At 38.9% G+C, this 15,929-nt stretch overlaps 1 protein-coding gene and 2 long non-coding RNA genes across 4 annotated transcripts; 2 read left to right on the forward strand and 1 right to left on the reverse strand.

Annotated features, from left to right (window-relative positions):
• LOC105039812 (uncharacterized protein At5g41620) lies at positions 1 to 3,645 on the forward strand. The gene is made up of 3 exons (XM_010916095.4): positions 1 to 492; positions 1,576 to 1,707; positions 1,893 to 3,645. Exons 1-3 carry the CDS (start codon positions 127 to 129, stop codon positions 3,501 to 3,503), a joined length of 2,109 nt encoding a protein of 702 aa, XP_010914397.1. The 5' UTR covers positions 1 to 126; the 3' UTR covers positions 3,504 to 3,645.
• Positions 3,646 to 5,667: 2,022 nt separating this feature from the next.
• LOC105039806 (uncharacterized) lies at positions 5,668 to 9,401 on the forward strand. Of its 2 annotated transcripts, XR_003800528.2 has the most exons (4): positions 5,668 to 5,909; positions 7,080 to 7,188; positions 8,579 to 8,848; positions 9,049 to 9,401. It is a non-coding gene; the product is annotated as an uncharacterized lncRNA (long non-coding RNA). The 2 variants fall into 2 exon arrangements; XR_002164549.3 differs by having other exon boundaries at positions 5,670 to 5,909; positions 8,579 to 9,401.
• Positions 9,402 to 11,126: 1,725 nt separating this feature from the next.
• On the reverse strand, positions 11,127 to 15,176 carry LOC140855856 (uncharacterized). The gene is made up of 2 exons (XR_012139247.1): positions 15,093 to 15,176; positions 11,127 to 13,422 (listed from the first exon to the last, which is right to left on the reverse strand). It is a non-coding gene; the product is annotated as an uncharacterized lncRNA (long non-coding RNA).
• Positions 15,177 to 15,929: the final 753 nt, after the last annotated feature.

Here is a 15,929-nt window from a genome sequence, read left to right on the forward strand (position 1 = left end):
AGAGAGAGAGAGAGAGAGAGAGAGAGAGGTAACAGTGTAGGAAAAGTTTAGAGAGAGACATGGGAAAGAGAACAGGGCGCCACACCAGGAGTAGAGAGGGTTAGGCCAAATAAAGGGGGAAGGTTGATGGAAGGAGAAAAGGTGGCAGCAGCAGCAATCGATGGGGGCGATGATGGCGGTCTTGGTGGAAGCAAGCAGGAGCTCCTGGGCTCCAAGCTAAGGAGAGGGATATCAGCCGGGAAAAAGGTTGGCTTCTCCACCTCGGTCCCCACTTGGGTGCTGGAACCCAATAAGAACAAAGCCCTGCCCTCGGCATTGGGAATCTCCTCCACTGCTGCTGTCTCTGCTAGAAAGCTTGGGGCCAGTCTCTGGGAGATGCAGGACCTCCTGCCTCCTTCGAAGATGAGCCGAAGAGGTGGAAGGCTCCGCCTTGGAAACAACGGCGAGCCCCTCGACCTCCCTGATTCCTCGGAACAACCCTCTCCCATTCGAGTAAAGTTTCAAGTCTTGTCTGCGATTTTGTTTTGGATTGCAATGCTGTTATTATCTACCCCTGTTTTCGAGCTTTTTAATTTTTTTCGGTGAGAGACAAACAATTAGATCTTCTCATCGCTAAGTCTATTTAGCTTTGCTTTGCAGTTGTTGTTGAGGTATAAAACTAGCTAATTCTCTGCTAGCTAGCTTCGTTCTAGTGTTGAGGGTATTTGTTCCTTTTTAATGCATGTTCTTGATTAGGGTGGCTGGTTGTTTATATGTGTTTAGCTTGCTGCTGATAAATGATATGGTGTGGAGGTTACCAAGTGGGACTTGGGTTTGTTTGTTAAGGAAATTTTCTTCTGACATGCTTGATGTGAGTTACTGAGCACTTGATGACATCAATTTCTCTCTGTTTAGTTTGTTGATGGAATTGTCGAGCTAATTATTTCTTTCGTTTCTGCAGCTTCTAACTATTTTTGTTTTCACTTATTTTTAGATATTCTAGCCACAGGCTATGAATAATTTTGTGCACTTCACGAGTGACAAACCTAAAGTGGATAAATATTTATTAAAAAAACAAAACAACTTCACATGGATGGCATGCGACAATATTTGATGGTTAAAAAATGGTTGAAACTTAGTAAATAAAAAGAGAATGACATGGAGGAAACATATTCTTGGTTGTGGGACTGTGGGAAACTTACTGTTTTAACTATATTTTTTTCTTGGATGATATTGAGGCATAGCAAGAATACTTTCTATAATAGCATGACGTTGAACCATGCTTCACTGCAGGATATTTTCACCCCTTGTTCATTATTTTCTTATAGAGTCATGTCAGATATAATCAAAGACTGCCTGAATTATAACTCCCTAATTAATTTTGTAACCCTGTTTCTCCAAAACTCCAGCTTCAGTCTTCCATTTTTTGTAATTCCTTCACCACTTCTGTTCTGTTTGTCATTTATAGTTTTTACCCGAACTTTCCCATGTTCAAGGCATCAGATTTTTCCTTGCTGAACTTGTTGCCACCTGTTATACATATAAAAATTGAAAATGATGAGTTCTCCTCTACTACTAACAAACATCTTACACCAGCTTCGGAGCGCCGGCAGTTTAAGGAGACATGTTGTGGCCTCATTGATTCAGCACCAGAAGCTGATTGAAACAAATAATCATGATCTAGAAGCTGTGTCCCCTGCAAGTGCAAGTTATAGTAGCTCAGTGGAGGTAACCTAGTTTATATTTAGATCTTCAAACTTCTTGTGTTGTCTCTAGCAGCTGTACTGAATCATTATGCTCTTGAGTGAATCAAGATTTATCACCTGAAACCTTGTACAAAGAGTTTACTAGCTAGGTCCTCCTGAAGAATATCGTCAAATTTTTCCTTGCCTGATTTTGTCATGCACTTGCAGGTGCTCTCATGGAACCAGGTCATCACTCCTAGCAGTTCCACAAATTGCAGAGGAAGGATTGGAGAGTCAGGATATAACCTTAAGGCATCGACAGAATTAGTGAAAGTATTGAATCGAATCTGGAGCCTGGAAGAACAGCACGCATCTAGTGTATCATTGGTCAAAGCACTGAAGGTGGAGCTGGGTCATGCACAATCACGTATTCAGGAACTGATGCAAGAACAGCAAGCTTGTCGCCATGAAATGGATGATCTGATGAAGCAAGTTGCAGAGGACAAACTAATTAGAAAGAACAGGGAACAAGAAAGGATTAAAGCAGCAGTCCAGTCCATAAAGGAAGAGCTTGAAAATGAGAAGAAGATAAGAAGACGCTCGGAGAGTCTACACCGCAAATTGGGTAAAGAACTAAATGAAGCAAAGCCAGCATTTTCTAAAGCTCTGAAAGATCTCGAAAGAGAAAGAAAAAGATGTGGTTTGCTTGAGGACCTCTGCGATGAGTTTGCAAAGGGAATAGGAAATTATGAACAAGAGGTACGAGAATTGAAACAAAAATCAACACGAGACAATGATAACAGATTTGACTGGTTGGTACTTCATATTTCCGAAGCATGGCTGGATGAGCGGTTGCAGATGAAGACTGCAGAAGCACAGGGGGATCTGGCAGCAAAAAACACAATAATTGAGAGGCTGAGTAGCGAAATAGAATCTTTTCTTCAGATCAGAAGATCCAATAGTTCGAAGAATGGTATAGCGTATCATGCAGATGCCAGGAAAAATGGTAGTTTGCGGCGCCATTCCCTAGAATCTGTCCACTTAAATGGAGCCACCAGTGCACCTCAAGATGCTGAAGATGATGATTCTGTGGCCAGTGACTTGCTGTGCTTTGAGCTGAACATGAATGTAAACGACAGCCCAATTCATGGCCCAATTAAATTGCATGGTGAAAATGAAACAGATAAATCAGAAGAAAAAAGGAAATCTAATTCTACAAATGAGAAGATAAAATATTCTGATCATGATGTATCCAGTATGCAAGTACAATTTGTGGAACAGACTGATGGGACCAGTTTATGTAATGGAAACCCAGTGCATGTTGATGATAGCTCAAATGAGATTCACTTGCCTGCTCATACTGATGCTGAATCCAGATGCACGGAAGTGAATCGAGGCAAACCTGCTACAACCCAGAATTCTGAAATCTGTCAAGCTCAAGATGGTGATCAAAACTTAAAGGGGAAGTTGGACAAACAGCATGAATCTGATCAGCTAACTGGTAACTTAATGAAAAACCAAGCGGATTTTCCTAGAGGCACAAAGTTTAATCCTCATAGGAATATCAGGAAGTCTTGCAATCACTCTTCATTGCAACGTCATTTTTTTCCAGTAGGTGGGGATGATTCCTCAGGTGATTTCTGCAGTATATCTAGTCCAGTGCAGCAGTGGAATTATCAACCGGTATTTGCTGACCTCAAAATATCAGAGTTTTCGTCCAAACTACCACAGTTGGCTCAAGTGAACACATTGAAGGCAAAACTACTTGAAGCAAGATTGGAGGGAAGGCACGCTCGCCTCAAATCTTCAAAAGGATCCTCAAATGGAATATATAACTAAAAGGAATAAGTAGTTGCAGCTACATTGATCAAGATGCCAGTTTGGCTTTGGATACCTCGTTGTTCAAATATTGCGAATGATACATTCTGAGCAGGAAACATCATCTCAGTTTCCTCTCTGTGGGACTCGCTATGTAACTTTGGAATTTCTCCTGTTCACCAGGAGTTAAGATTTTTCTGCAATGATTACATAATTCTGTAGCCTGCAATCACTAGCTTGATTGTTTCGATTTGGTTGTATTTCTTTATCTTTAAGAAGATATAATCTGTGATCAGCATGTTATTCAAGTTTATTGCATCTCTCCCAAATTAGTAAATTACCATAACCACCATGATGTTGTAATGCCGGTCAACTATAGCTAGACCTTTTTTTTATCCTTCTATTAGATTACCTATCTGGTTCTTCCTAGAGTATTTTAGTGTTTGGCCTTTCATGTTCATATATCACCAGCCTGTGACTGCAAAAAAATGTTGTAATCCCTTGCATGTTGGTGTGTTCAGTTATCTTCAGAGAAATTACATGTTTATATTTGTTATACATGTACCTAGTGTAACGTGATGTGCAAAGCAGTATGCTTTCATGTGAGGTAAAAGCAACAAGGAGGGCAACAATGCATAGATTAGCATCACCATATTATAAAAGAACAAATTTCCATATCTTGATTTGAGATGCATCACTCCTTTTACCACTAGTTTAGTGAAAGTGCAAATTCTACGAATCTAACGCCTTTCATTTCGATGATTGTCTCCCTTTTTCCCCCTATTTAGAACTAAGATTGTTTACTAGATTTGCAAAATCTGTTTCATTCGTTTTTAATCTTAGCATCTTTTTTTTTTTTTCACTTAATTCTAGCCAACCTGCTTTTGCCCCAGACAACCATTTGCTCACATGTTGGTCCACTATTTATTTTTTGAAACATCCGGCCATCTTCATCATCACCTTTATCGCATCAGATTTGAATCTTTTCCTGAGTCTTTGAATGGTCAGAACATGTCTTTCACCAAGGCAAGCAATTGCTTCGAAAGGTCAAGCAGTACTTCTGATAATGTTGTTATCCTAGAAATATGGCGAGAGCTTTACTTTCACAGAAAGAATTACGTTGTATTTTATTTATGTTGAGCATTTATTGGTATGAACATTTCATCTCTCTTTTTTGATGCAATAATCAGAATTTCCTTGTCTTGATGGCAAGTAGTGGAGCAGTGTTCTCAGGGTATGAAGAGAGAACTTGATGAAGTACAAAATAGAGCATCTATCATCATGCACTTAGCAAAACTCAAAGAATTTAAGCTAGCATTTTGTGAGTCTTGTCTGCTTCATAAACCACAGCTAGAAATCTTATTCTACTTTGTTTTCTCTGCATATCCAGTTCCAAACAAGTAGGCTGATAAAGCACTTTCTTTTGCTGAATGATTTGACAGTATTCTTTTTACAACACTATGTACACATCACCTTTTAAAAAATGGGGAATCTGTGCACAGTGCACCTAAGCCTCTGCAGGGGAAGTTAGTCATTTGGTTTTGGTCCTTGCAGGTCTCTTAGATAAGTTTATTGGAAGTTCTTAATGTATATCCTGCTGCATGTTCTTGGGGCACTGCTATGCAAGAGATTTTCTTGCATGCGTATATAGAAATTCAATTATGCTTTGCAATTAAAATTGCAAGTAATGATGCAGTCAAGCTCTTATATATCAATTCAAACATTTTTTTTTTTTTAAATTTCTTGAATTTTTTATCAACATGTTTCTTTTGGTTGGTTCTTGCTCTTTCTTCTAAGGAAATTCTACCTTATTTTTAGCTAGTGTTTTGGCAGGAAATTTCCCAGGGCTTGGAAACCTTGCATCTGATGCTTTTGAGCGGTATAATGAATCGACGAAGTATTTATGTTGTTTTCTTGATTATCAGCAATTACTTATGTCTGCTTCTCAGCTGGTGAAGGTCTTAAAATGAGTAAATGATGCATCAAGATTCACGCTAGATTACTGCATTCAGATCGTAGACGTTTATCATTGCTTGTTATTTGTTACTGGGATAGTTTTGGGCTGAGAAGAGGCTCGGTCCGACTAAGTTTCATAAACCAATCGCTCTGGACAGGCGGCCCATTAGTAGCTCAAGAATGTGTTTTAGATTTAGATTTTTTGCGGTTGGACCGGCTTGGTCGCTCTGATCTCGGGATCGTTATCTTGAACCCAGGTGGACTCTATCGTACTCTCTCTCTCTCTTTCTCCACCTCTGCAAGGGACGGTGGGGTCGATCCGACGGCGGTGGGATTCCGACGGGTGCTCCACCTCCACCGGGACGTGCCGAGAACCGCTCGATTCTACTCGGAAGGCTTGGATTTCACCTTCAGGATGCCCACCGTCAGATGGGCCGAGCTCCAATCCGGCCCCTTGAAGCTCGCCTTCAAGTCCGTTGCTCTCTTCCTTTACCTCCGTTTATCTTCTGTTAATTTTTTTTTTTTGTCCTTTTACCCCTTTCGCATATGTCCTCCATGGCATATCTATATCGAGCTGTTACTTCCATTTAGCCCCTTGGTAAAAAGTATTACTGATGGTGTTGAATTAGATGATGATGGGTTCGATGGGGTTTCTGATACATGCTGTGCTTTTCTTTGGATGTGTGGTCCAGGAGTTCTATGCTCAAGAAATTATTGATCTGTTGGTGTTACATTAGATAATCTCAAGCTTTGGAGGGTGCCATAGCAATTATGCAAATTATTAAAATCTTGTGCAAGATTTGCATCCATTACTAGCACAGCGCGGTGTCAGATGCACAATAGATCATGATGTTAGCTGTTGCTTGATTTATTATTTCACGTAAAAGAGGAATTGAATGGAGGAAAAAGTTCCAAGATGGATTTGGTGCTCAATTATATCGAAAGGTCACTTAAAAAAAAAACTTTTTTTCCCCCCTTCAATGAACAAAGATAAATAAGGCTGAACTTAGCATGAGGCAGAGAAGAACAAGGTCTCACGTGTGTGCAGTTCAAGATCCTGGGGTCACACACTGTCCTGTTTGAATTTTACTGGTGAAGAATGTGAGTTTTTATAATGTTGATTAGGGATATTGTGGTTGAACAGATGTCTTGAGTGGATTCTTGTGATCCAATATAGTGTCAACTGAGAATTTTGCAGTTCGGTAATTTGATTTGGGTTCCGCAGTAAAGAAAACTTTTATAATAGGTCATTTATCGATCATACAAGTTAAGTAATTTTAGATATTCTTTTAGTTTGGTGTGAATCAGCTAATGAAATATTCTGAGGATTTTAGGGCTAATTCAAAATGAAATGTAATTTGGAAGAGAGCAACTTTTTGTAAGGAAGAAGAGGAGGAGCTAATTTCCAAAATAATAACTTGGGATGAATTATTGGAGAGAAGGTATTCCACTAGCTTGCAGGTCTTTGCTTTTGTTGAGCTTAGTACTGCATGGTATCTCAATTACTATTATATGTAGACTTGCCCTTATGTCTTTTTATTGCTTTAGCTAAAGTGAATTAAGTGTTGCTCGAAATGGATATTCAGCTTATATTTCATGCCTCTAGCTTAATTAGCTTATACTCTCTCTCTCTCTCTGCAGTCTCCACCTCTGCAAGGGATGGTGGTGGGATTCCAATGGGTGCTCCAGCTCCATTGGGACATGCCGAGTGCCACTTGATTCTTCTTGGAAGGCTTAGATTTCACCGTCAGTATGTGCACTCTCGATCTCTTCCTTTACCTCTGTTTATTTTCTGTTAATTATTTTTTACCCCTTTCGCGTATATCCTCCAAAGACTATTTATATCTAGCTATTACTTCCATTTAACCCCTTCATAAAAGTATTACCAATGGTGTTGAATTAGATGATGATGGTTTCCACGGGGTTTTTGATACATACTGTGCTTTTCTTTGGAGGTGTCGAATAGGAGTTCTATGTTCAAGAAATTATTGATATGTTGGTGTTAGCTTAGATAATCAAGCCATAGCAATTCTGCAAATTATTAAAATATCGTGCAAGATAACAGGTTTTGCATCCATTACTAGTACAGCGCAGTGTCAGATGCACAATGGATCATAATATTAGCTTTTGTTTGATTTATTGTTTCATGTAAAAGAGGAATTGAATGAAGAGAAAATTTCCTGGATGGATTTGGTGCACAAATAAATCAAAGGTGACTTGAAGAAAAAAACATTGTTTTTCATGGAAAAAGGATAAATAAGACTGAATTTAGTATGAGGCAAAGAAGACCAAGGTCTCACGTGTGAACAGTTCAAGATCCTGGGTTCAAACACTGTCCTCTTTGAATTTTACTCATGAAGAATGTGACTTCTTATGATGTTGATCAGGGTTCTTGTGGTTGAACAGATGTCTTGAGTGGTTCAATAGAGAATTTTGCAGTTCAGTAATCCCATTGGATCATGCAGTAAAAAGAACTTTTATAATAGGCCGTTTATTAGTCATAGAAGTTGATAAATTTTAGATATTTTTTTAGTTTGGTGTGAATCAGTTAAGGAAATATTATAAGGATTTTAGGGCTCATTCAAAATGAAATGTACTTGGGAAGAGACCAACTTTTTGTAAGGAAGAAGAGGAGGAGCTAGTTTCCAAAATAATAATTTGGGATGAATTATTGAAGGGGTGGTGTTCCACTAGTTTGCAGGTCTTTGCTTTAGTTAGCCTAGTACTGCATAGTATCTCAATTACTATTATATGTAGACTTGCCCTTACATCATTTTGTTGCTAGCTTGAGCTAAAATGAGTATAAGTGTTGCTCACAATGGATAATCAACTCATATTTAATTGGCTCTAGCCCCAAATCAACCTCTTAAAGGGCAAAGGGCATTCCTTTTCATGTTTACTTCGGTTGGGACTGGATAGCTTGGTAGCCCAAAATAATTGTTCCCTGGTAGACCTTGATGCATGAGCAAGAAGCCATGCTTGAGAATCCATAAGCCAAAATTACTTCATTAATTCAAGGGGTTTTTGCTGTTGTTTTCATGCCAAAGTAGCTTATATTATAGAAGCCAAAACTGTTTTAGATTTTAATAGCTTTCATGTCATCTCTGATCTTCCTGTGATGATGAGATGATTATTTCTAGATGGACTGTGGTATCCATTATGCCACGCATGTGACAAAATTCTGCACCACATGCACGATCCACGCATCATTTGCTGCAACCAGTGGAAACATGAGCCCATGTCCTGTGATATGCCAAGCAACTTGATGCATGTGAAGGCCATGTAAGCATTCCAGCTCAGTTTGACTAGGAGCATGTATGGCGCGCACACAGCTTTTCACATGCTGCTCATATGTTCGACCGCATCTTATGATTATGTGCTGTTCTTGAGATTGGAGACACTTATCAGAGGTATGGAACACTGGTTCTTCAGATTCAGATTCTTGCTCAAGTCGCGCTGCAGACAAGTCTTCCTTCTGTCAAAGAAAATGCTTATAGACGAATAAAAAAGTCGTTCTTTAGCTATTCTATGTTGGATTGGCTGAAAGTTTTGTTCCATATAGTTGATCTTCTGCTGAAAACATGCTTTGGCTTCCCATTGTCTTTTACAGTGACCGACATGCACAGAACACTTGCAAAAGTGAAGGCATTGGGAGCCGAGTTGGTTGGCCCTATTACATGCATAATCTATGTCAAGGTAATGCTCCACTAGTATATATCCTTGTCTTAGTTTTTTTCTTGATTTTGTGTAATGTGATCGAGATTCGCAAGTGCTTTGGTTGATTATAAGGGCTGCAGCCTTGCGTTGCATTGATGGGCACATGTTATGTCTATATGAACCTGCCTAATAAATGTATGAAGGTATGAGTGTGGACAGATACCTGAAACCCTGGTATGGAGGTCGCATAAGCTTATCACAATGCTTTTGAGATGCAATGAGATATATGTCATTGTTTGCAGCAAAGTCTTCCAATCTTGGATTGTCATGAAGGCTTTTCTTGGTTTTGTCTCGAGTGCGGTCAGTGTCTGTTCATTTAGATAAATCAGCGCTCTTCATAGTTATAGATCAAGCCCCCTGAAAGGGTCTAACTGTTGCTTTTGAATAGGAATTATGGGGCAAAACCAATGTTGAACGTAGGATCCAATGCCACATGGGCAGGGTATTTTCATCTGCAGAAGCTTTAACAATACAGAACTTAGTTCTTAGGGCATTGCTGAAAATAGACGGTGCCTTTTATTCTGACCCAACAATAGTAATTCTTGCTCATTGATCATAGTAGTTATTATCATTTTTTTAATGAGACTCCAAAGACAACATTTGCTACAGCTTACCCACAAATCACGTTGCCACCCCCCTACGCCATGGCCCTCATGACCATCAAAGGATGTCCTCATTGCAATTAACAACCACTGTATCCTCCAGTTTATGAACTCTGACCGTCTAGTGTACTGCAGCATATGAGCTCAGAATGCTGGTTGCACAGAAGCAGCAGCAGTATGCGTTGTACGCTTCGCCATTCCTTCGCAGCTACCAACAAAGCTATGGTTTCCCTTTCCCATTTTACTTTGTTTACCGTCGTCCTCTTCTTCGTGACACCCTTAATAAAATTTGGGTGGTACTCACCTCCCACATTAAATCAAAAGAAAAAACTTTGTTTACTGTCGTCGTTTCACCCCGTTAAAGGCCAGCGCTACAGCGCACGCACACGACACCACCTTTCCCAAAGGGCAGGAACACCCTCCAAGCGTAGTAAAATAAAAGGATATCAACCCCCAGGTGGTCACTAAAATCCAAAGAGGCCAACAGTGGCATCACAGCCTTTTGGGCATCCCATGTTGAGACACACGTGGGCCTAATAGGGCACGTACACGTGTCCGAAAAATCGCCCCGAGTACCCGTTGTTGAGGAAGGTAGTCTGAGTTGAAGAAAAAAAGATATTGGTGCAATACATGGGAGAGGAACCTCTAGGTTTTGGAAAGCGGGAATTCCAGTGGAAAGAGGGTAGAGCTTGGGGAAGAGCTCCCCACACTATCTCATGTGGGGCATGCCCTCCCCCACCACACCAAATCAAAGTTTAAGCGGTCTTGGGAAATATAAAACAAAAGGAATGACAAAAGGCAACCTCGTGGAGGGGAACCCAAAATTAGACAAGAGGTTAAAGGAGATTCTTCCCACTCCCCTTCAGCTGGCACGAATAGAAAATAAGCAGCAGGTCCGCCCATTAGGGTTAGGGTTTCACGAATACGCAAGGCATGGCAGTTGCGCATCCAAGTTTGATTCGAAGCGTATGTTTAATGGGAAATCTACTCCTGTATGAATATATATAGTAAATAATTCTGATACGTATGTACACTTGGGAAGAATCTATACCACGCCATCCAGCTATCAAGAATGTTTCAAATTAATATTCATATATGGAAACATGCTCCAAGTAAACAGTTACTTTGCAGACTCTATATAGGTAGAACTTTGTTCTTTCTTTCAGACTCTATTCACATCAGACGAACCAGATTACTTTGCAGTGCTATGGCTCATGAAAATAACCACACCTATTCCTCTGAAAACTACGCCGACAGAAATTACCACAGCTTGCTTTAAGTTCGCAGTTCGACGTATCATAAACTTGCACCGACTTCGCTGAGAACAGTGACTGTTGATGGCCCACTGTTTAATTTGTTACTTCCTTTCAAGCCAACCTGATTTTGATTCTGCCTTGCTTCTTTTTCTTTCAAATATATATCAAAAAAATAATAATAATAACACTACATCTACTTTTCATTCAAGAGTCTCCTATCGTGGGTGGATGCCCCCTTCGTTTTGTCATCATATTTCTTCAATGATATGTTGGTGCACGCCCACCATTTAACAATCAGATAGGTTGGAGGAATTTTACCAACCAGCATCCAAAACAAAACCAAGACTGCAGGAATTTCTTATAACCAGGTTGGAGAAGATCCTGACTCCAGCCTGAAAGTTTTGATATCTGGAAGTAGGAATTCCAAGAAAAAACTTTTATAAGCATAGCCAGGAAAATGAACACAGATCAATATCATCAGGATGGTAACAAAAATACAGAACAACGGCAAAGCCTCGATCAAACGGCTGAATACTTGCATATATCCTTGAAGCCCTAATCAGCTCTTGAGAGAGACCATTAGTTTGGAATCTTTAGATAGTCATGCTGCTTAAGGTAAAATGCATGCCAGTGGATGGTTTAGTTGCAGAATAGGTTTAGCATTAGCATACGGATGAAATTTATTGCTTTATAACATGGCTACCAGTTATAATAATTCTCTTGACACTCGTTTTCCTTGCCTGAGAAAATAGTTAGACCTGCTTCATTTAGAAAATGACATACAAAAAATATGAAATGGTAAAAGAAAATACGAGGAAACAGTCGAGTTAAGAAAAAGAATTAGGTTCAGCTTTTACATTCTTGAAGCTGCTTCCCAAACTACTATTTTTTTTTTTTCTGAGCAAATAACAATGAAGACATCTATTCAAATCAAGCTTCTATTTTGCTAGATGACCAAAATGCTCAAGAACTTAAAGTTGGAATCTAGCCATGTCAGATTTAGTCCTGGCTTCCCAAACCAAAGGTTTTAACGAGGTAACAGCAGCACCGCATAAGCATAAAGCCACTAACAAATTATGGGAGAGTCACCAAATCGGCAGTGTAGCATTGAATCCTGTTCAAGGGATTTATGAGATGATATCTTCATAAAATAAAACAAAATGGAAAATAAAGAACATGTGATGACTTGCAAACGACTCATTGATTTATTTATGCAGCTGGACTTCAAATTCTTCTACCCATGGTTTCAATACAGATTTAGTCTAATGAGAAGAAACATCTTACAAGAGCATGTGATGAGCATAAACCACGAGACAAAACTCCATTTACTTCAGAAATGGCCAAGAAAACGCTGAGATATGACACACAACCTGCTGCAAACCAAACAGCCAAACAGAGAAAGCATACGACAGCAATATGGATGCTAGCCCAGCTCACATCTCCCGCCAAGGAATTAACAAAGTTAATACCAGTAATCACAACTCTTTCACTGTCCGCATTGCATGGGATGCCACAAAACATCAAGTTTAACAAATCCTCCAGATTCTCACTAAAAATTATTGCAAGTTAAATCATTTCCACCGGTGAACCGGAAAATTTGAGACTGAATTGATACCAAATAAACCAAACTACTCAATAGTATACCTACTAGTTTATGATGAAATAACGTGATCAAGCAATACAGACAAGAATAGCATCACATGGTTACCAGACAGATAGAAGTAACAACACGAACTGTGAATGCTTTTTGTCGGCCTTAAGATCTGCAGAATTATTAATAGAAAGATACAAACGGTAGACATCATCAAAGCCATAATAAAAATAACATACAGGAGAAACTAGTATGGGCTCGCTGATCCCTCATCCACAATGGATGGTTTTCTCAAGATAATAAATAGATAACAAAGAAGAATAACATACAAGCATTTCAATCGGACACTTAACTAGATTGATATTAACGAGAAGAGAAATTGTTACGAAGTAATCATATCTTTTCTCCTAAAGAAATTTTTCTACGAGGAAGTGGTAGCAATAAAGCAGAAAATTGTACTAACAAGGCGCCAGCCCTCTCATAAGACTGGAGAATGATACGAGTAATGATAGTACACGAAGCAATAAAAATAGAATATTTTAGGCACAAGTATTATGAAGCTTTTTTTGGTGAAAAAAATGAGTATTATGAACTTTTTTTTTGGTGAGAAAATGAGTATCATAAACTTCACCACCTCCGAAGTATCAAGTGCAGTCCTGTAGTTGTGAGCTGACATGTCTTTAGAACTTGCAGCTCCACTGGAGACTCCTCCAAAGACCATAATCACCATACTGTTCAAGACTCAGAAATTACAAAGCCGGGCACCAGTCTCAGGCAATAAAACCATTTGTTCATTGTTTCAAAAGGTGCAAAACTATCTGGCAACCAAAGAAAAAAAACTTCAGAGGGCAAGCATTTCCTCCCCAATCTCTCCTATTTTAAAAAGAAGATTGAATTTTTTTCCTCAAAAAAAAGGGGGCAAAGATTGGGTTGGAAAACCTCATCAGAGCTTTACTGCAAAAGAACAAAAGCAGTAGTATTTACTACACATATCTAAATTTAAAACTGCATCTATAAAAGCCAGCATACGATGTTACAAAGTAAAATAGGTCACGGAACAGGCACCCATTTGCATGGCATCCACAAAGCCACCTGCTTATTAGTATTCACCAACTAGATTTTGACGAGATAATAGAAGATAAACAGGCTACTAGTAAATTAGAAACAGAAATTTCTGCATGTCTGTATTGTATACTTGTAATGGGCGAAAGAGGCAGATAGGTCACAAAGCATACCATGGATATATAAAATAGAATTCCAGAATAAAGCTTTTCTTTGATCCGTTTGTATAACCTTGGGTGCATTAAATTGAAACAAAGGCTTCAACCGAAAATCTACAGTTGGACTGGTGAAGATTCACGAGGAAGAAAAGAATCACAATAGGACAGCTTACGAGTTAATACTACACCGTTTCCGAACACATAAACACAACTATATCACAAACAAGATGGAATGGCTTACCCGAATAGCACTCAAACAAGTCTTAGCATAAAGCTTGTCATGGTTTTATATTAGGTACCCATACGACCCTTTAAAGAATCCAAATGCAGCACTAACGTGTGATTAGACTCGTAGAGGAAATGAAACATTTATCTAACACCATTTTTGTTACGATAAGCATATGCTAAGAGCCAACAACAATAAAACCACTTTACATTTTTTTTTTTTTGGCTTTCAATGGGAATGTCGTATATATGGTGTGCATAGGGAAAATATTCACATAGACTAATAGGCACGATTAAATTAAGACATCATGTTGCATATGCAAAAGAAGATTTAACTAACCTGGTTTATTCCTGTTGGGAAGCCAGAATAAAAACGAGAGAAACTAATCAAAAATAGACTAAGTACTCTTTTTCTGAAGAAAAAAAAAAAAGGAAAAAAAAAAGCATCTAGACAAGGTTCATAGCATGCATGGGTTTGTAGGGAAGGGAGCTCCCTTCAGTCCAAGCATAGGCAGCATAGGATCTGATTTTATCTCCCGCATCATTCACTCAATTACCAAGCAAACACCTTCTTAGTAGTTGGATGAATGAGTCGGCAGCTAATTCAACCCTACAGCCACCCATGAGTGGACTGAAGAAAGCTCTCTTTAGCCTAACCCATCTCACATCATGAATCAAAGAAACTGAGCAAAAATTGTTCAAAATAAGAAGATAAAAATCTTAATCATCTATATTTAAAAAAAGAAAAGAAAAGAAACCAACCATGCAAAGGAAGATCTACACAAAAAAAAGAAGAAGTGTTTTTAGCTTCTAAAAAATTATAGAATCAACAAATAAACTAAGCAATCTTGTTGTATATATTGGCTTTAGACCAATGATCATATGATCTAAAAACCAACATATCATGGCTGGTGAAGAGGAGAGGAAGGGAAAGAAGAGAGGAGAAGAGGGAAAAGGCCTGACGCCTTATAAGTGATGAGACTAAGAAGAAGAGAAACAAGGAATCGCTTTCATTAACCAAGATAAAGCAACCATGCATTTACCGGGAATAAGATCTAAGAAAGAGGGAGTGGAAAGGTAAGGAGGTGATTCCATCGAGCACTTCCAAACCACCGAGTAAGCCATGGATCTAAGCTTGGCAGAATGCCCTTAAATAACTAAGAGAGGGGCTGACATCACATCATGGAGTACCCAGTATATAATAAAATATTATAGTTGGACCAGAATTGAACAAGTGGAAATGGGGTTTTCTTTAGAAAAATAAACAATCACGCAACTATTGATCATTTTCTCTCTTTCTTCCAGGCAACACTTCGTACCTCTCCATCCTCCTGTCAGCACCCTTTAGCCTTGTGAAATTTTTTGACTTTACATACACTTGCTGTGCCCCAAAACCCTAATAATACTATAGTAAGATGAAGATAGACTGTGCATCGCTTTCACTTGAAGTACAATCGTCTACTTTGTTCAAATGGGCATCGGTCGTATGGAAGAACTCGCGAGTATTAGTTTGGCTCGAAACCTACGTGTTTGTATTTATGTCGCAAGTATACTGTATTGTTCTCAACCATGAACGGTACGAAATAAGACTACTTGCATCCATGGTGAACCAAGAGAGTTATCATCACATCACCAAATCACATCGTCGAATAGGAACACCATAAAAGATTTGGGGAACCTTAAGTAGAATTAAAACCCAGGGTGCAAGGATTTGATGTTTTAAAGACTTTATGATTGATGTCGTCTTTGTAAAGATAATTTTCAAATTTTTCAACTGTTTATATAATTTTTAATGGATAATGACATAATGAGCAAGCTTCATTAATTTTGCTAAATGATCTCACAAGCCATGCTTCCACAAATTACACTGTTATCATCTG

Source organism: Elaeis guineensis, chromosome 2 (assembly GCF_000442705.2).
Source record: "Elaeis guineensis isolate ETL-2024a chromosome 2, EG11, whole genome shotgun sequence".
Lineage (NCBI taxonomy): Eukaryota > Viridiplantae > Streptophyta > Magnoliopsida > Arecales > Arecaceae > Elaeis > Elaeis guineensis.

Bases quoted from the DNA above. Each gene is read 5' to 3' on its own strand.
- LOC105039812 (XM_010916095.4), top strand. From the start codon at position 127: ATGGAAGGAGAAAAGGTGGCAGCAGCAGCAATCGATGGGGGCGATGAT. The intron at 493-1,575 runs GTAAAGTTTCAA...ATCTTACACCAG, and splicing joins AACAACCCTCTCCCATTCGA to CTTCGGAGCGCCGGCAGTTT. The intron at 1,708-1,892 runs GTAACCTAGTTT...ATGCACTTGCAG, and splicing joins GTTATAGTAGCTCAGTGGAG to GTGCTCTCATGGAACCAGGT.